The sequence below is a fragment of the Glycine max genome, chromosome 8, assembly GCF_000004515.6.
Source record: "Glycine max cultivar Williams 82 chromosome 8, Glycine_max_v4.0, whole genome shotgun sequence".
Lineage (NCBI taxonomy): Eukaryota > Viridiplantae > Streptophyta > Magnoliopsida > Fabales > Fabaceae > Glycine > Glycine max.
Window position 1 is genome coordinate 3,724,613 of NC_038244.2, and position 20,539 is coordinate 3,745,151.

The following is a 20,539-nucleotide window of genomic DNA, read 5'->3' on the forward strand; positions in this document are numbered from 1 at the left end:
TTTCAGAGACAATTCAAAAAATAAATTACCCTTATAGGACTAGTTTATTTAAACTTATTTATTGAAAAAACATTTAATTTAATAAAATAATTAACTTTTTGTTTTCTTATCTAAGTTGTTTCTGTTTAATTTTTTTATTTCTTTAATTTAAGAAAAAAAATATTTGCTTATTAAGTAGTATTTTAAAAAAAACAAAAATTAAACAAACTTTTCCAGAATTTTATCATGAAACCAGAAAATTAGCTGTCTCTTTTTACATGCTTACTCCGTTCTTGAGTTCTTCCCAATATGCTCCACCACAAAAAATGGTGAAATTTTTTGAACTAATGGTCTCAACATTAATGAGACTTGATGACAAAGGTGATCTGCCCGAGCGTCACACGTCCAGGATTCTCCTATGATTATTCTGGTATGTTTAGAGAGAGTTTGCTAACCCTTTTCACCATTTTGTTATTATTATATATTCAACATGCATAACGAAAAATTATTGTGAAAGTTATAGGCAGAATCATACATGATTTGGCAAAGATATTGTAAGAAAAACAGCCAGAGTTTCCAGTGAATAGAATTTCACAATATCACAGTTACCAAAATCTTAACTGCGATTATAGACGTTTGAATTCAATTATGTTTCAAAGTACAAGTTAGAAAATCTTGCGTGATTGAAGTTTGTAGATGCTATTTAGCATATTTATCTTTATTCCTCTTAATATCGATTATCGGCATTGTGTTTGCAGTTTAGTTTGTCTATCTTACAGACTTCTTTTGATGTGATTCTCAGGTTCAAGCCCTACTTATAGTTATAGGTTATTATTGGGTTGTTATTCATTTTAACTTGGAAGTTATGGAGATATTGATTTTTGGTAGTCTGGGAGATAACATAAGGGATGGAGTGAAAGGAGTTGAAACTTATCAAGTTTTTATTGAATTTGTCTTGCATGTCATTGGTTTAATTTGTTCCTCATATTGATGTAGATAAGCCTTCTGTCATATCATATGTCAGATGATATCTCTAAAGATACATTCATGTACAATGAATTAATCAGAACTTCTAACATTTCCCAATTTTCCATTCTTATTTTCTTTTCCCCTGTCCAGATTTTGATTTATCTGCATAATTTATGAGATGAACATGAGACAAGAAACTTTTTCTATAGTTAGCGAACTTCATCTTTATACGTTAAAGGTCTGGTATATGAATACTTATTTTTGGGCTTGTACGACCTTGGTTTTGGTTAGCATACTTTTAATGAATGACGGTGTCAAAAAAAATTCGTAGGTGGTGGATGGACTGAGGCCATTATTATCTAGTATTAATAATTACCACTATCAATTTTTTATTTGCATTAAATTTTAAGATAATTAATAAGAATTTTCAAGTTTGGATAAATTTGTTTTTTTACTTACAGTTATGAAGTCGTGTAAATTTGACACATAGACAGAATGCCTAGTTCTATGTTTTCGTTATTTTATAGTTCGGTTTTGTGGTTCGCCTGAAGTACATATTGTTTTATTTTCTTCCGGTTGCTTATTTGATGATCGTTAAGCTACCACGCTGTAAGTCTAGTTTATTTCCATTACACACGGCTTGTTTGATAGAATACCGATTCATTTTAATTTTATTGTGAAGAATTTTGTTTCTTAGGAGTAGAGAATGGAAAAATAAGGATTATTGAGGAATATGAATATACTATGAATGCATATAATTGATTTATCTTCTAGAGGAAATTCTCCCCTTTAGCGGAACAAAATCCAATGAATAAGCTATCAATTATGAAAAATTTCTCATTTTTCGAAAAAAATGCAAATTAGTCCCTAAACGTAAATACAAATATATTAACATAGGGATTTAATAAATATTCAACACTTAAAACTATTTATATAATCTTTTTATTTTTAAAAAAACTAATAAGAGGGTAACATTGATAGTCTTTTCAAAAATCAATAATCCAGCATAATTACACAAAGAGAAAAGAATAAAAAAAATGAAAAGTATTTACATTTTAAAAGTGAATTTAATGCTTATACACTAACAATGTAAAACTATTTTTAACCCTGTCATCTAATCACAAATCATCATTTGAATTAAAAAAAAACTTTTCATTCAAAACATTAGTGTAAATTGTCTTACATAGTTATCTAATGATAATTTATATTTTTAAATAGGTGATCCATATTGCGAACAACTCGAAAGAGCCTCTTTTAAAACTTTTTAAATAGGTGATCCATATTGCGAACAACTCATAAGAAACTCTTCAATAAAAGTCAAAACTGAAATAAAAGAAAATATATGAATCAAATGATGAATTAAAACATGAAACTAATAAACTGGGAACTAAAAATTTAAATCAATTGCAGAGAATAAGAAATATTATAACAGAATAATGAGAAAACAAAGGGTGAAAATGGACAAACAAAAAGAAGAAAAACATTAGCAAGCCTCTTCAGTTCAGGTCTCCATGTATCTTCCTCAAGGACAACTCGGAATATTATAACAAACTATAACAGTAAAATAGGTGATCCATAAATGAGACCGTGATTCAAACAACAAACTATAACAGCAAAATATTGCGAACAAAAGATAGATCAATCACATCGATGGGGCAGCAGGGAGGAATAAAATTTTTAACATAAGAAAGCCTCTTCAGTTTTGGTTTTTCCTCATGCCACAAATTCTCTAACATTCTCTTTCTAACACTCGATCAACGATTGGGTAAAATTTATTGGAAAATGGTCATACATTTAAATCAAGAGAAACAAGAAATGAGATGTGGGACTTTCCAATAAATTTTAGTCAATCATTGAAGTGTTAAATAGAGAGTGTCGCTAGCATGTATGGCTCTCAGAAAACCCTAAACTGTATATATATCATCCTCAGAGGCTAATTTGATTGATTTCAACTTTCAAGGCAGGGGCTGACTTCAAAATTACAAGGCTAATAATATACAAGTAAAAGTGGGAATCTGTACATGAAGCTGCAAGCAAACAAGAAACCATCTTATACAACAATAAATAATTAAAACAGCTCAATATTGTGACCAAGGACAGATCATCCTCGTCAGGCACACAAAAGAAAACCTCTTCAGTCCAGGTCTCAGAAAGACGACAGCAGAGAAAGGAAATCATCTCTTCAAAATAAATAATAAATAATAAATCCAAGTCAATATATTAAACCCAAAACCATGATGCTTGCCGTGAAAATTTTAGCAGGAAACCCTAAATCCCGGGCACATATTTTTTCAAAAACTGTAAAAATTCCACAAGATAAATGTCTCAAAAAACCTTAAAAACCTCAGACCATAGGTTTCCAAGAAGCCAGAAGGAGCACATTTTATTTTGTCAAATTTACACAATAATCTGAAATGATGAGCACAGACAGTTAGAAAAACGAAAGTTACTCATCAGAGACAGAAACATGTACAGAATCCATTACGCGTATAAGAGCACAAATTGAGGCACAGAACAGATGCATATAAATCTGGAAGAAACTAAGAAGAGAAGCAAAAGCAAGGTAAAATTAAATTCTAACTATTTTTACTGTTATAAGAAATGACAATTATGTGGTTCCAAACATGAGTTTGGAGGATATAACAATTTTCGTCAATGGCAATAGCTAAATAAATGTACTATTTTTTTAATAACTATATTTATTTATTTATAGATAAAATAGACTATTTTTTGAGTTTAATGCCTATGAATTAATAATATGAAATAATTTTATACTATTATCTAATATCACACATTATTGTCTTATAAAACTTATAATCCTTTGTTTATTTTTTATTTTTTCAAAACATATATTTTTGGCTGAAAATCTAATAACCCAAACCAAACTAATATGTTCTTTGTCGAGGTGGTTTAGGAAAAAAATAATCAAAATTCCAAACCAAAACTAATGAATATCAATTGGTTTGAATTTCAATTTTTTTTTCCAAATCTAAACCAAATTGACATGTGAATACCCCTACATGTTAGCATTTAAAAAGAAACTCAACCTAAACCTAAAAGACTACATCTACAAAGATTTTGGTGTTTGGTTTTAAAAATCCAAGAATTGGTACAAAAGACTAAGTATTAAGTTTTAAGAATTCAAAGGCTATTGTGAAATAAATGAAACTCTTTGGAAAACAATTTCTCTCGGAATTGAACAAATTTCGGATTAAAAAAAAAGTTACCGGTGACAAGGTTTGATACAGCACCCTTGAACAAGTATAAATAAATTACACTTAATATACAGAGAGAGATACGCAGAGTAGCATTCTTTCTTCCTTTCTTCAATTTACTGGTGAGAAAAATCAACAGTGAAAAACTTCCCGACTTTATTGGGGAAAGCAGTTAGAAGACCTAGCGTGCTATTCCTCGGTCACACATGCTTGGTTTTCTTTAGTACAGAGAAAATGTTCCGTTGCAATACCTGCCATACTCAACCAAGAAAGAAAATTAAAATTCGTCTTTTCAGTAGTTTTAGGGATTAGGGATGCTCAGATTTGCAAAGTTTGGTAGGGGGAATTTGTTATTATTGCCAAACTCCTCATAATCTGCGGATGAGTATCTGAAAGAAAATGAGAAGAAAAAAAAAAAAACAGGGAAGAATATTTTTCACCCAGGTAAAATAAAAGTTTTTGGCTTGAAATTTAAAAGATTTTATGGTAGTATATGTTAGAGCTTAAACACTACTTTAAAGTTGAAAATTAAAAAAAGAAAAACAGCTTCAAATTTCTTGGGTAGTGTGTATTTTGGGATTTGAAATAAAGAAGGAAAAGAAGCAAAAATCAAAAACTTCTAACTAGCTTCCTTGAAAGCTCTTTTTTTAAGACTTTTTTCATTTAAAACAAAAGTTGATTTTTTGAAAGATCTTTCTTAAAATTCTATTTGGCCCAAATTCTGTTAAGAGAAGTTTAGTTAGACAACATTTTTTACTTTTATTTTCTATTTTAGGTTAAAGGAAAAGAGAAAATAGAAAATGAAATTTAAAAAAAAGTTGGTTTTACCATTTCCTATATAAACTTTTGAAAATAGGAAACAAAGCAAAAACAGACATTTTTGTAATTAAAAGTGAAAACAAAAAATGTTTTCTTGCAACCCCCTCCCCCCCAAAAAAAAAAAAAAATCTCTGCATCATTCTCAATTTCTCATGATAAGAAGGATAGCATTTTAAGCTTAGGAAGTACACTAATGATAGGTAACCAATAGCATACCTGTCGCTAAACTTCTCAGCAGCATCTGAAGCATATAGAAGGGTTTCATTGGCTTTCTCTAGAACCATGTAAAGCTCCTTCCCTCTTGTGACTCGAGAAATAACCCATGCATTATTTTTTGCTCTAATGCACATCTCTAAATCTTTTTCACAATTACGGCTATCCAGTTTTGCTCTACTCTTCTCCGACTCCACCTCTTGCCTAAGCTTATTCATAGCAAGTAAGGACTCCTGTACCAGGCACAAAATACAACAAAAGTTTAAAATGTTTTCAAGTCAGTCAGTTCACAGGCAATGAGAGCACTGGTGACAAGTACATTATAGTGCCAAACACAAAAAAAGTGCCATCAGAAGCTTGAATAACAAGTTATATCTTTCAGTTTAATATCACACATTGATAAAAAAAAATGGGAAATAATCAGAACAGAGCCAGATGCTAACACCACACCTTTGTTAAAGTTGTAACTTTTGTTTCTGGAGAAGCCCTGGATACATTTCTATCACCATCTACTAATAAGTAGCGGTACCCACTAACATGATATGCATTCTCTCCACCCCATCCTTTCGATAGTTTCTCTTCAACTTTCAATATTTTAAGTGATGCCTGATGTATTCAACCAAAAAAAATTATGATCAGAGAAAAAGATACATTTGCTAAACATCTCAGTTCAATTTCATATGCTTCCCAATTTCAGTAAAAGGGAGAGAGAATAGAAGTGATACAAAGTAATTCCTGGGGACATGTTTAGGCATGACATAACAGCAAAAAGGGGTCCTGTCAGTGAATTGTACCATGCATGCACTAGAATGCTAAGTGTCAGTTCATATGATGTGCAAAAGCTAATCAGAATTCGTTAGGAAACAAAAAGTTCACTATGATAGAACTAGAAGACTAACATTTTCAATAACTTGCTGCCTCACTGCCGACACACCTTGCTCCCCATTAGGAATGGATGATACAGGAATCAGAAGCATCAAAGTAAGGCTTCTATGCTGATAAACACAGAGATACATTTTCTCTTCTGTCTGTTGAAGCCAAACTGTAGGAGTGGCAAACACCCACGTACCAACTTCTGCACCCCATAAATCAGTGACAAGATAACCATCTTTTCCTTTAGACCATTTGTCACTCTGTAAGGGCCTCACAACATGATAGTGGTTATCTTCACCAGAGGATATATCAGATGAGCCATAAAAACTTTCAGACATAGTGCTTGGATGGGCCATGTTAGACTCAGTGACAACATTGGATGCAGCACTTCCTTTCAGTAAGTAGGACCAGGAACTTGTTCCAGAAGATAGAGCATGGGGAGTCAACCTTAGCACAGCATATGTGAATAAATTTAAGGTGTCATCCTGACAAAAGAGTCAAGGTTAATTGAACAACTTAATGAATGACCAAGCATCTTGCCCAATCAAATTCAGTAAGAATAAATTTGTGCTAAACCATACAGGAGATAGAGTTGTGGACACTAGCAGGTCTTGAAATAAAATCAAAGAGTACCAGGGAGTGTTTCCAGCTGAAGATTCAAGCACCCTGACAAGGGACTGCCAAAACAAGAAGAAATCAACAAAATAGAATTCCATTAACATGCCAAACTTCTTCCTTTTTTCATCAAAACTTGCTGCAAATAGTCAATAACTTAAGTGGGCACCTGATCCAAAATATGGGAATGAAAACACACAACATTCATAACACATGAAAAGTATAAAACCACTTATGTAACACACATGTACGTTGAATGTAAATATGCAAGCATGTTTCATCTTAATCAACTAATCATTGATGAGTAATTGTTGAACATGAATTCAACCAATCCAATTGTTGAATCACATAATATACTATTTTTGTATTTGTGACAACAAACTTTATAAACTTAATCTACTTTATAAGAACTGTGTAAATATGTTAATAGTTACGATTGGTGTGAGAAGATCACCAGCTTATATATTATATATATAAATGAATCACAAATGATGACAGGTGCAATAATGTAAGTAATTTCATCTTTTTCATTTCATATTTACAATTACAATTGTTACTATTTAATAACAAGTGCTAGTTAATGATTTTGCGGGCTAATAAGGAAATTAGTGAAAGAGATAATAAAGGAAAGTCGAATAAAAAGAATTCGATAACCACAAAACTTGTGCACTAACAATTTTGTCCTTTGTGACAACTCCTAATCCTATCATTTTTAAAATTGCTGTGATCCAGAGACAGCATTGCTAGGTCAATTAATAAGACACATCAAGAAACCAGCTCAGCCCCCTCCATATTTTCCTATATAGTTGGGTCCAGCATAAAATTAGAACACCATATTTTTTCCCTCTTCCAACTGAAAACCAAATTTTAGAGAAGCTTGTAATACTAAACTAAATTGCTTGTCATCCCCAAAATAAAATCATAGCACTATGTATGCAAACAGGACTCTACGAGCAACGAGGAAAATAAGACAAGAGGGAAGCAGAGAGACAGATTTTATAGATGATACACAAATCAACAGCACACCCAAGGCAATGGGAACATGCGAAATAACTATTAAGAAAAATTACAGCATAAAAAACACTGGTGCTGTATCGCCCTAGTTTTGGATGATTTTTGTAGTTTTTGAAACCACAATTTAAAACTTATCTGACCTGAACCTCAATTGCAGCCTCACGACCTATCGTCAGCATCTGCACAGTTCCACGTTCCTTTAAGCAATCACGGAATGATGGTAAAATGAACTTTTTCCCCACGAGAAAATCTGGCTCAAAGAGAAAAATTCATAATTAAGGTATGAGAGACAGCTACTTGAGCATCAGTCGGGTAGGACAGAGCCAAAGCGAAAGGAAAGCATTTGATACAGCAACTTCACCATTACCACAGCAGCAAGTATCCCAGGGAGACCGCTTTTTACATGCTGACAATTATGACTTACAATGAAATATTTTGAATCACAAGTTTATAATAATGAATGAAGAATGTGATAGGCATGCTAATGTGTGATGACTTACCCCTCAGATAATCCATGATAAAGGTATACAAATGCCGTCTTGTCAGTCCTCCACCGGGTTCTTTCTCCAGCATTGCTCTAATAGATCCATGAAACATGAAAAAAAGTGAGTGAATTTCCTTGAGAAGTTTTCTTAATGCATCAACCCTCCATATAGGTTCAGAATCATTGCATTTCTCGACCACCTAAAATATGGATACACAATTACACATATTGGAGAATGAAAAGAAAAAGAGGAGAAATGGAAGAAGTGAACGAACAATGACTATCCAGATATCGGGTTCGGCCTCGTAGAAAACATGAGAATGCCTTTCAGCTTCGATGACCTCGCAAGCAGAGTCTGGAGAGAAGATTCTGCAATTGAAGAGCACAAATAAATAAATGGAATGAAGTAATAAGAGTAGATAGAAAGATAGAAAGAAACCTAGTGAAAGTGATGAGTCCTTCGCTGAGGCCAATGACGGAGAGTTGCTTTGAGAAGGGCAAACCGGCGGGGAAGAAGAAGAGGATCTTATCGAGCTCTTGGCCTTCGTGTTGGCCTCTCCTCAAATCAAATATGCATAGTTCCATCGATTCCTTTGAATTTGAAGACACGCCCATTGCTAATGCAATTCAATCCACCAGAACCCCCTTTTTCAGATATCTCTTCTTCTTCTCTTCTTTTTACAAATTCTCTTCCTGAAATATTTAATCTTTTAAAAACATAAATACGCATTTAATATGTATCATATAAAAATTATGCGTATTAGTAAAAGTATGAGGTAGAAGGATTTATAAATATAAAAAAATTACTGCAGGATTTTATAATTATTCTTTATTTATTTTTCTATCTATACATTCTAAATGCACTTGGATACATGTGATAGTTTTTGTAAAAAAATTACACTAATAATGGATGTCTATTAGACTCATATTTATTTTTAAAATTTCCTTACTTATTATCGCAATACCTCAGTTTGTTACGCAGAGAGATAGAAAATTTTGAAACTGAAACTGGAAAAAAAATATGTGTTATTATTTTCGTTTTCTTTTTAATATAATAAAAATAAATGTATGATATATATATATATATATATATATATATATTATTTTTTATAGATTTTTTTCCTCTTATATAAACATGTGCTAATTGTTATGGATTGTTAATGTTTTTTTCTCAAACAAACTAAGGGTGATTAGGATAATTATTTCAAGAAAAATGTCAATGCAAACTTAAGGGATATTTTTCTTCTACTATTTTTTCTTACTAAATATAATTTTCCTTACCAATACGGGCTCTAAAATAATTCAATTTGTACTTACTTTTTGAAAGGAAATATAAAATGTAATATTTATAACTTTTTATTGACTAAAGTTACTGCTAAGTCACAACTTATTACTTAGGTTTATAATTACTACCACCTTAGTTGATTCGCTTACATAAGGAATCAATTCCACTCCTAACTACCAAAGACAACTCGAGCATTCCACTTACATTGAGACTTTTTTTTTTAACATGAGTACAATATACGTTAGCATCTTTGTTCGACATCTAAGCTACTAAGATTTACTATTTTCTTTCACAATGTAGATAACAAGTTAACATAACCTTCATGGGTAGACTTAAATCTCCCTTTTCCAAGTTGACAATATTTCGTGGGAATTACTACGATAGGTTTAACATTGGATACTTCAACTTCTTTTCTTTCTTTTTTTTCGTTGATATAGCCACAAACCTAAAGGGAACTAAATTGTAACTCTAGTGAATATGTAATTTCTTCTCACATACAAAATGTCTGGAATTTGCCTTTATAAAAAAAAATTAATATATTCTTTCATCTTTATAAAATTAAAATGAATTATTTTTTGGTTTGGAGTAAGATTCGTATATTCAAACTTATATGTATTATTTTTTTACATTAATTATATGCATAATCATATAAAAAATCATCATCATAAATTCATATTTATTCGAAACTATATCCAAATAAAAAAAATAACATATTTTAAATTTATGAAGATAAAAAATATATTTTAACCTTTTAATTATTTTGGTGTTAATTAAGTAGACAATGTCATTCATTTGAGCATTTCACATATTTATCTTAGTTAAGCATCATTCCTTATTAGTGGAGGAAGTCACCAGTAGAGTATAAAGGACCATTGTTTTGCTCTTTAAACATCAAGTGGGCAAGATGAGTAAAAGTCAATATGAAGAAGACACTAGTTAATCATTTAGTTATTTTGAACATTCTTGAGCAATAAAATAATAATAAAATGTCCAATGAGGCTTTAACTTGAGGATAAAAAGTGAGCAAATGACTTTGATAGCAGAGCCCTTATATCAGACCACATACCAGAAGATGCATCAAAATACAATAATACCAGCAGATCAAAAAAAAAATATCAACACGTACTATATTTTCATTACTAACAATACATATTAGCAATTTGTTATTATCAATATTCTGTTATAACATAATTCAGTTACTAATAGTAGTATAATTGTAAGAAGAAAAGGGAAATAAAGAGGATCCAAACTTATCTTAATTTATCTTCTCCTTAGCGTTCTAGTTCTCTAGCTTTTATTCGTATCAGACTTCCCCTTTATACAGTCTTTACCATGCACATTACATTAAATGAGAAATAAAGGTAGAAGAATGAAACGATGAATCAGTGGAAACTATGCCAAAAAAAAAGTACTATATTTTGGATGATTATAAACATGTAATATGATATACTTACTTTGTAAGCGTGCTAACATACGGGGAAGCTATTACGAGTTGGAATCATGCCCAATCCATAAAATATAGTGACCTCTATAAGCCTAAAGTGTTGTTGGATTAGTCCAAAACTACACGTATTGATCAAGGTCAACAATAGTAACAAAAACCTTAATATATATTCGTGAACAATGAATCACACCTCAGTGATCAAGAGTAAAATTTCTTATGTTACCTCACTAAACAACATATGATTGTCTGCAAGAGCCCTCGGTCTTGTAACAAGGAAATCTTGTTCGTCTTTGACTCCTATATATATTGTCAGCGTTATTACAACATTAAACATTTAATCTAAATTTATTATTATCATGGAATTAATTCTTAATAACTTGAATGTTATAGTGTTTTTCTCATACGATCCTTTTTCATGGCATCTTAAACATAATAAAACTCAAAAGATCTCGAACTTTAATCCATTTTAAACACATTAGAGTCAACATTCATTAAAAGGTAAAAACTCAATCCTAACCAACTATCAACCTTAAACACGTGAACAATCTAATCCAGACACATCATCTCAGTGTATCTTAGAGAGATCATCATGCATTCCTTCAAACGTTTGTTTGTTTTTAATTCAACTGCCGTCTCATTCCTAAGAAGTTTCTACCAACACTTGTCAAAGGGGGGAATATAGTTATTCAAATTAAAGTAATACATGTTCACGCACTTAGCAACTAAGGTATTTTAATGGTGTGATTCTATAAAAAGGCTTTTTATACCAACAGTGAGGTACCATCCCATATTCCATCTTCAACTAAATGTTTGCACCTCTCATATTTAAAGAAATACTGTTATTAGTCTCCTTATAAAGCCAACGTATACAAGTATTTTTTTAACTAGTTATGAATTCCCAGATTATTCGAAAAAGACATTTATAATAACGTTTTTGTTAATAATTTTTTGGCAATTTCTTGATTGCCCTAAGAGTTGGTGTTAAGGAAAGTATATATTTTTTCATATTTAAAATTATCAAATTAGATACTAACGAAAACATTTGTTTTTAATTCTCACATCCTATAGTGTTTTTTTTTTTTTATGTGTAATCGTTTTCATGTAAAAGGTGTTAACCCAATGCAGATTAACTGATTAAGCAATGATTCGGAAAAGAAAAAAAACTGAAGCAATTTTTAAGTCGAATTTGAGTGAAACTACAAATAAAAAAAAATATTAGGTACGCCTACTAGGTATCTATGGGCTCATCTGTTGGTAAATTCCGTAATTCAAATATTTTTGACAGAACACCTTCCGTGAAAAATATTATTATGTCAGAAATAATAATGATTTTTCTTGTAGCTAAATCCTAAATTTTTATCCGTAAAGACAAGAATTTGATCGTTGACATTAGCATTAAGTGGAAATGTATATTTATGTAACCGCTGCCCCTAACCTAAATATCAATTTTTTTAAGGAGCCTAAAGATCAATTTTTTTAGTAATTTTGTATGTTACACATCAAAGACAAAATAAATAAATAAATGGGTAAATAATTATTTTTGCCTCTGAATATGTAAAGTGCTAACAAATCCGTCTTCAAAAAATAAAAATTCAAATTTTAGTCCCCAAATGAAAAAATACAACAAATTCATTCATCCGTTAACTCACATCCATTACCGTGTTAATGAAAGAGCTTACATGACACATGGACAAATTTATTGATACTCTACACATTAATGAACAAAAATAATTATTTACCCTAAATATAATTTAATCTTAATTTTTTCTCTTTTTTTAATCACTACAAGTATAACATTACAGTAAACACTTTAAAAAATAGGAAAACAAGTATAAGTTAAAACAAAAATAATAATAAATATAATATTAATTAATAAGTATAATCTATCTATTACTCTAAAATTTTTAATCAGTACATTATTTAAAACATGATATTCAAATAAAAATGTACAGTTAATCCTTATAAAAAAATGAGAGCTAACTTAATTTTGTCATTACATAATGTTGTCACAATAAAAATTTGAGAACAACAGACATATTATGTTTATTAATCAATATTATGTTAGTTCTAACTCATATTTGTTTTTCCTATTTTTTTAAGTGTTTATTGTAATATTATGCTTATAATGATTAAAAAATGAGGAAAGATGAAAATTAAATTATATTGTTGGTAAATAACTATTTTCGTCGGATGTGATGTAAAAAGTACTGACAAATTCGTCTTTAAATGTGTTATGTAGGCTCTTTCGTAACGGTAACAAATAGAGATTAACGAATTGATAATTTATTATATTTTTTTACTTTTGAAAACAAAAATTTAAATTTTAATATTTTAAAGACGAATTTGTGAGTATTTTATATATTGAGAAACCAAGAACTAGGGGTGAGTAAGCGGGTCGGCCCGCCCCGCCCGCATTGGCAGCAGACCGGGCCAGTCCGCCCCGCATTTTTACACGGACCAAATAGTTCGCCCCCGACCCACGAACCCTGCGGGTCAAACGGGTCAAACAGGCCGGTCCGCGAGCCTAATTTTAAAAGAATTTTAATTTTAATAAAAATACAATACAATCAAATTAAGTTCAATACAAATGTAAATAAAATATCAACAATTAGTTAATTACATCAATAAAATAAATAATGTCTTAATAAAAGAAAATCCAAGTAATAAATCTAAAATATAAAACTTAAACATCTCTAACAACAAATGATTTCATATTTGAAGTAGTTTGAGCCTTCTCCATCACCATCTCCATCTCCACATCTTCATCTTTTTTTCCTAAAACTCAAAATAATAATAAATATTATAATAAAGTCAAGTTAAGTGATTAAAAGACAACAATTATTACATATTATTTACCATTATGGTGTGTTGCATGGTTGCGTGAGCGTGAGTCGTGTTGTGTTTCCCTTGTAAGGGAAAGAAGTCGTTTGAGTACACGCATGTGTGATGGAGAAGAATCGTGAGAAGAAAAAATGTTTTTAACCTACTGCAATGATAAGGGCTAAATATGAGCTATTATTTATAATAAAAATATATTCAAATATATTTAAAAATATTTATTTAGTAGTTATTTTTGGCTTAAATGATAAGAATTGATATTTTTATTATTTATGGCTTGCAAATATGAAAATGATAAATTAAAAAAAAAAAGATAGAGAAAATATAAAAAAGAAAGATTTTTAGCACAGGTCTCAACAGTATCACTTATCTTTTTTATCTTAATCTTTTATTTTTGTTATCTTTTACTTTTCTTATCTTATCTTTTTTTATCTTTATCATCTTTTAATTTAAATCTTTTAATTTATTTTTAAATCCTTATCTTATCTAATATATTTCTTTATCTATTTTTTTTGTTTAATTCTAATCTTTTGCTTATAACTTGGTCACACAAATCAAACATAATGTGGGCAAGCCCGGAATCCCGCATGCCAAACCCATATAGTTTGCGGGTTAAATAAACGGATAAAAAAAATATAATATAATCATAAACCGTTTAAAAAAATTATCTATTACCTACACGAATACCCGTTTATCTACCCTGCCAAGAACACTATTTACCCTAAATGAATACTCTTAATTAAACATTATTCATTTGGATTTCCGACACTTGAATGTCAAAACTCCCTTCCCGTGAGCGCTTTTATCACTTCAAGCTACCACTTACGGATAATAGGGTAAGAAATAAATAATAATATCGTATTTATTGGGCCACCACATAATTACAATACTTATTTTAAAAAATAAATAAGGAATTTAGGGATTCCGAGAATTTCGGTTAAATTGGCGGGAAATGGGTGGGAGGCAGCTAGCGACTTTTTTGGGGTTTTCACCCATTCTCCTTCGTGGGTCCCACGTTACATTCACTCTGAACAAATCTCCACCGTACGATCACATTCCAATCCAACGGGCCTCCGCGCTCACCTTCCCGCCGATTGTACGGCACCACTTCTTTGCAGAAAAGGAAACGATTTCGTTTCCATTTTCACTTTTTATTATTTATTTATTTTTAATTGCAGTATCTCTCTCTTTTAAAATTATAAAAACCATAGCACCCTTTTTATTATTTCAATCCCTTCAATTCGCATTCTCAGAGAGAGAGAAAAGTCTTTGTTTCTTCACTTGCTCACAAAGCCGCAACTGCTACTGTGTACCCAATCTGAACCCAACGAAATGGTAAGCGAATCATCAATTCTATGCTTTTTGGACTCTAGGTTATCATAAAGTTTTGTTTTTCTCTGTGATTCCTTTCGATTTGCTTGCAATTAATTTCACGATCCTTGGAGCTAGCTAGCTCATTTTCTTTGCATTTTGGATGCGTTTGTTTGTTTCTTGCTGGTTCTGTTTAGTATAAGCTCATTTTGATATTTAGGGTAATCTTCCTATCATAAATTTGGTGTCAGTTTGCATCAACTTTGAAAACTGTGTCTTTAGATTAGGTTAGTTCATCATTGTGTCTTAAATATTGTGATTTGGGTGCCATTTTGAGGTGTTAGGGTTTGATTAACTTGTTGAGGAACTGCGTTATGCTTTTGAAGGGTTCTTGAATTCCTTTTTTGGTAATGATTTTGCAGGGGGGGCAGAATCTTTCCCCAAAGGAAAGGAGTAGAGATTGGATTGGAGTTCTTATGAACAGCTGCTTTGGTTATTGCGATTATCACCATGACCTTCGATCTAATGAGATGAATGTGTTCTGCGTAGACTGTGCACTTAGGATGTGTAGGCACTGTAAGGAAGCTCATTCCCTACATAGAAGGTTTCAGATTTACAAATATTCCTACCAGGATGTCTTCCGCCATGCCGAGCTGCAGAAGTATTTTGATTGCTCCAAAATTCAGGTCCTCAAGATAGTAATGATTTCATTATTAGGTTTTCTTGATTAATTTTCTAGCTGACTTTGATCAATTCAATTTCTTCTTCATATTAATCTTGTTCATTTCTGCTATATTGTGCTTGACTTGTTTTCCTCAAATGAATGATAACATGATGTAGCTCGAGTAGCTGTTTTTAGTGGATGTAGGCATTAATGGCGTGTGTCTTTTACTTGCTGGATTTACTACAATGACTAAGTTTTTCATATGGGATTAGTCTAGAAATCTTTTATCCTTTATCAGCTTTAACCAATGAATGATATAGGTACTAATTTTATAATGCTGATATCTGTGAATTAGGCTTTGTTTATTTTTCCTTTGCACTGTACTTCTTGTTAGACTTTTTTATAAATCTGACTCGTTAAATCTAGCTATATTCTCTTAATAGTAAACTCTGAACTTAACTTTCTAACTGAAAACTGATTGATGGATGTTAATTTTCTGCTTACAATGGTGATGCAATTTGCAGACTTACATATCCAATAATGAAAGGATTGTGCATCTCAAACCTCGGCCTTCAATCACCAAATCTAAATCTGCTGATCTAAGCCCCGACTCTAAATCCAAAGAAACCGGCATAGCAACAAGACCAAAGTCAGGTGGCACGTGTGAAGAATGTGGAAAACACTTACAAGATGAGCGTAATCGCTTCTGCTCCATTACATGCAAGGTAAATGCCACGTTCTGATTTAATGTTTAAATGTTGTGGTTTACTTTTATATATATCATTTGTTGACTCAAGTCATGTGCAATTGTTAGATCTCAGTGCATCCAGTGGAGACCCAAAACCAATTTCAAAGTCAATGTTCACAAAACCACCAAAGTGCTAGAGGCATCATCACTCCAAAACCTCAAGGCATTGACTTTACAATGAATGATAACCATAATTCAGAACCGGAGTCATCTATCTCTGAAGCTGAGCCATATGGGTGGGTTGAAGTTGTGAATTTCAGAAAGCGTCCTAGGAAAAGTATCCCGCAGAGGCCTGTCTTTGTTTTCACGTCTTAGAAGATATCATTACTCTAATGGTTTATTTCATTTCTTCTCCTATTTTTTTTTTTTTATAACTTTACATTTTTAAAGAATAAGATTTCTTGAACATTTGAGGGAAGCTCAACCCCATTTTGGGATTTAAGTATATATAACTTGGGAGTTTGAGGTTCAGTTGCTTTTAGCAAAGTAACTAGCGAAGCTTGTATAGCACAAGGGTAATGGTACTAAGTATTAACACACCTCCGACACTACTTAATATCTGTATAGTTTTCAGCATCTTACTGTGCTCCGTTCGCCCCATATCTAATTCTATCTATTAATGTTTGAGGTTAATGCACTTATTATAAAAATTTAATTTAATTTAAATACACTAATAGTGTAAAATAAAAAAATTGTTAATTTTATTAATTATTATAATAATTTATTTAAATGTCACCTTAAAGATGATTTCTGATGTCATGAAAATAACATTGCCACTCCATATCAATTAAACTCAATTGCATTACAAATTTCAATGTCATTTTACCAACTCGTGCTTTGATAGGATGGAGTGCTTTTGGGGTAACTTGACTTGACTACTTTGAATAGCTATCAATATTGTACTATCCTAATCTTGTATATACTAAAATAGTTTTGAAAAAAAAATAAAAAAATCAATAGATATGAATTAGATGGAGCCTACCTTTTGCTTTTGTAGTTGTACATCTGCGAATTACAATCTCATTCATGTTGATGCGAGAGATTTAAGCATTTCACTAATGATAATGGTAGGCGTAATCGTAAAGGGTGGACCTGGTTTTTGTTTATTTCTCATTGCATACTCTTCGGGTCTTACAGTGGTCTTATGATCAAAATGACTTGCCTTTTGTGCGCTAGGCAAAATAATCCAACATGCTAGCAAGTGGCACTTTGTTTTTCCCTGTAGTAATCTCAGTTTCTGACATAAGTCATGGGATGTTGTGTCTACATGTGTTATTATATTATTAATTGATTCAACACAAATTTTAATTGTTACAGTTTACTTGTTTTTAATTGTTGTAATCCCCCCGGGCCCCAAGTCTCTTTAGCTTCATATTATTAAGATTTTGGTTCTTTCGGCACTAATAAAATAAATATATTAGGAAAAAAAAATTAAAAGCAAAGCTGAAATTAGTAGAAATGATAAGCATGGAAATATGCTTTAAACCTTGATATTTTTTTTTTTAATAATCAGGCATGTCCCCCACAAAGGACAAGCAAGAAACGTGTGTCCATAATATTTCCTCCCCTTCAATGTGGCAGGCAGGAAGGACGTCAAAATTCATAAGGTCGTTAAGCGAATAGGGTAACAAAGATTTGATGTCCCCACGACATAATGAATTAAAAACTAAAATCTTAAACAATGCAAATTTGAGAATTAAATTCAGCCGATAAACTTTCTAGTTTGAGCACCCGGAAGACTTTACTTAATTGAGAAGTGAAAGTCTTTTCAGTGTTTTTTTTTCTTTATTATTATCATTATTATGAAGAGACTTTCATTTCTATGCAAGGGTTTATCTTTATATTAACTACTAATAAAAAAAATCATCGTTAATAAGGCAAAGGAATTTAGGAAGAAAAGAACGAGGCAAAACACAAACTAGAGTTTTTAAATTCGTTTAATCCGTTTGGAGTATTATATAAAGTGAGAGAAATAAAGAATAGAAGTGAGACCCACGTATGTGTACATATTATCCATCCAAAAGTGGGTGGAAATTTGAAGGAAGGAGAGTTATTTTCGGTTAAATGATCAAATTGTCAATATTTTTATCCTTTTTATTATATATATATATATATATATATATTCACTTTCCCTTTTACTAAACAACCTAAACATTCATCGTAATTTCTACTTTCCTTTAATTCCCTTTTCTTTCTTCTACATTTTTTTTTCTAAATCAGATATACCTTAACATAATTATTATAAAAATCAATAAATTTACTATACATAAAATTTTGTAATTGATTATAAAAATCTTAAAAATTACCCGTATGTATACTATTTACTCATAAAAATGTTATCTTATTTGTATTTTTAAAGATTTTTTTTTATAGAAAATAGTAAAAAAAATTGTTAAAAATAAGAATTAATATGAAAATAAAATTATTTATGTAATTGGTAGTTAAAAAAATAAATTATTTTATCTCAAATCAAGAGTGTTTTATGAAGTTAATTTATTAAAGTTCAAAAATAGCTGCACCTTTACTTATTCTCTTTAAAAGAATTTTGAACTTAGTTAAAAAGGTGCATGTGAATACAATTTGAAATGCTTAGTTTGAAAGCGATCTAAATTGAGGTGCCCCGGCCCCCACCGACCTTTATCTTGTTTGTGTTTCGCATATTTGTTTAATACATTATAGTGTTTGCAATTGCATGAAGACAACTAGATTTCGTACACAAAGCTGTTGCTTTCAAATATTGATTAATTTGAGTGCTGCTTTAAATTGGGTGGATGGGAACAGGGAGAAAATGTTAGATGAAAAGGGGGTGTTTTCTGAAATATTCAGAAGCCCTGACATTCATTTTATTTCTGCTTTTGTTTTTGTTATGTTAGGTGTGAGGCCTCTATCTATTTTCAAATTTATGCTATTATTAACAGAGAAAATTAAAGGCATGGCCTAAAACTAAAAGACAAGTGGAAAACATCTATAGCATATTGTATTAAATTAATTTAATACAAAAATTAAAAGTATTGGTCTGCAACTTTTTGCACGATCTGTGGGTCAAAACGGTATGGCTTCAGTTTCCCAGTATGTCCAAGATCAATTGAAAGCTTTGTCGGATAATACCATTCTGGGTCTGCCTCCAAGTATCGAGGCTTTCAAAACTTTCTTTTTTAGTTTTTGCTACCGAAAAGGTTTTTCATTCAATCAACTACTAGTAACACATTTTTTTAATGCATATTTTTTCTATTACTAATCAAAATTTATTAAAATACAAAATTATATAGTTATCGCTTCCAAATTAACAAGTTTCCTACTTATTATTTTGTTGCTTTTAATAATTGAAGTACTCTTGTAGTTTTTATGGTGACTAAGTAATCTTGTAGTGCAAGGATTGAAGATTTCATTAAAAATACATAGCGGTCAAAGTACAAATGTGAGAAGATCCGCACTCTTAATTGTAGGAAAATTAGTGTTATAATAACTCAACTGTTGAAACTTCAAAGTGTTGAAAACAAAGACTTTACGAAGAAATGATATTACCAGACTTTCGATTCACTTTACGTGCTTGATATGATCATGATAAAAAAAAATACAAATATAATCAACATCATCATATCTTTTTAACTAAGATAGACGATAAATTAAATCAATTGGAACATAATTTGAAATTTAGATTTAATTATTAATTTGTTGAGGGCGAGCCCTGGTGCAGAATTGTGCCTTGATGACTTGTTGGTCATGGGTTCGAATCCGGAAACAGCCTCTTTGCATATGCAAAGGTAAGGTTGCGTACAACATCCCTCCCCCATACCTTCGCATAGCGAAGAGCCTCTGGACAATGGGGTAATTTGTTGAACTCGGTTTTTTAATTAAGTGAGCTAAATTTAAATTAAAAATTGAATTCATTAAATAAATTAATTAAAATTTAATTATATATAATTTAACTCATTTGATTCATGAATTAATAGAATATTATTTTTAATTCATATTTTTTATGAAATAAATAAATATAAAATAATTTAAATCGAATCAAACTAATGAATTGAATTAATTTTTTGCAGAGTTTAAATTAAGTTGAAAACT

General features: G+C 30.9%; 2 protein-coding genes across 7 annotated transcripts; one reads left to right on the forward strand and one right to left on the reverse strand.

The window, feature by feature from the left end:
* Window positions 1–4,131: 4,131 nt before the first annotated feature.
* Window positions 4,132–8,880, reverse strand: LOC100815283 (vacuolar fusion protein CCZ1 homolog B). Of its 6 annotated transcripts, none has more exons than XM_006584823.4 (10): window positions 8,621–8,879; window positions 8,457–8,550; window positions 8,198–8,381; window positions 8,065–8,103; window positions 7,838–7,947; window positions 6,650–6,745; window positions 6,095–6,553; window positions 5,646–5,801; window positions 5,199–5,428; window positions 4,132–4,414 (listed from the first exon to the last, which is right to left on the reverse strand). In XM_006584823.4, the coding sequence occupies exons 1-10, from the start codon at window positions 8,794–8,796 to the stop codon at window positions 4,384–4,386; spliced, it is 1,575 nt and encodes a 524-aa protein (XP_006584886.1). In that variant the 5' UTR covers window positions 8,797–8,879; the 3' UTR covers window positions 4,132–4,383. The 6 variants fall into 6 exon arrangements, with proteins under 6 accessions (XP_006584886.1, XP_006584885.1, XP_025985305.1 ...); XM_006584822.4 differs by having other exon boundaries at window positions 8,059–8,103; XM_026129520.2 differs by having other exon boundaries at window positions 8,198–8,274; window positions 8,621–8,669.
* A 6,048-nt stretch (window positions 8,881–14,928) lies between these two features.
* On the forward strand, window positions 14,929–17,047 carry LOC100815813 (protein RGF1 INDUCIBLE TRANSCRIPTION FACTOR 1). The gene is made up of 4 exons (XM_003530882.5): window positions 14,929–15,083; window positions 15,482–15,745; window positions 16,248–16,448; window positions 16,538–17,047. The coding sequence occupies exons 1-4, from the start codon at window positions 15,081–15,083 to the stop codon at window positions 16,784–16,786; spliced, it is 717 nt and encodes a 238-aa protein (XP_003530930.1). The 5' UTR covers window positions 14,929–15,080; the 3' UTR covers window positions 16,787–17,047.
* Window positions 17,048–20,539: the final 3,492 nt, after the last annotated feature.

Coding starts and splice junctions, on each gene's coding strand:
- LOC100815283 (XM_006584822.4), bottom strand. CDS start 8,796: ATGGGCGTGTCTTCAAATTCAAAGGAATCGATGGAACTATGCATATTT. Junction 8,551..8,620: donor GGACTCATCACTTTCACTAG/GTTTCTTTCTAT, acceptor CTTCAATTGCAG/AATCTTCTCTCCAGACTCTG. Junction 7,948..8,058: donor TACTTGCTGCTGTGGTAATG/GTGAAGTTGCTG, acceptor TCTTTGAGCCAG/ATTTTCTCGTGGGGAAAAAG.
- LOC100815813 (XM_003530882.5), top strand. Junction 15,746..16,247: donor TTGATTGCTCCAAAATTCAG/GTCCTCAAGATA, acceptor TGCAATTTGCAG/ACTTACATATCCAATAATGA. Junction 16,449..16,537: donor TCTGCTCCATTACATGCAAG/GTAAATGCCACG, acceptor TGCAATTGTTAG/ATCTCAGTGCATCCAGTGGA.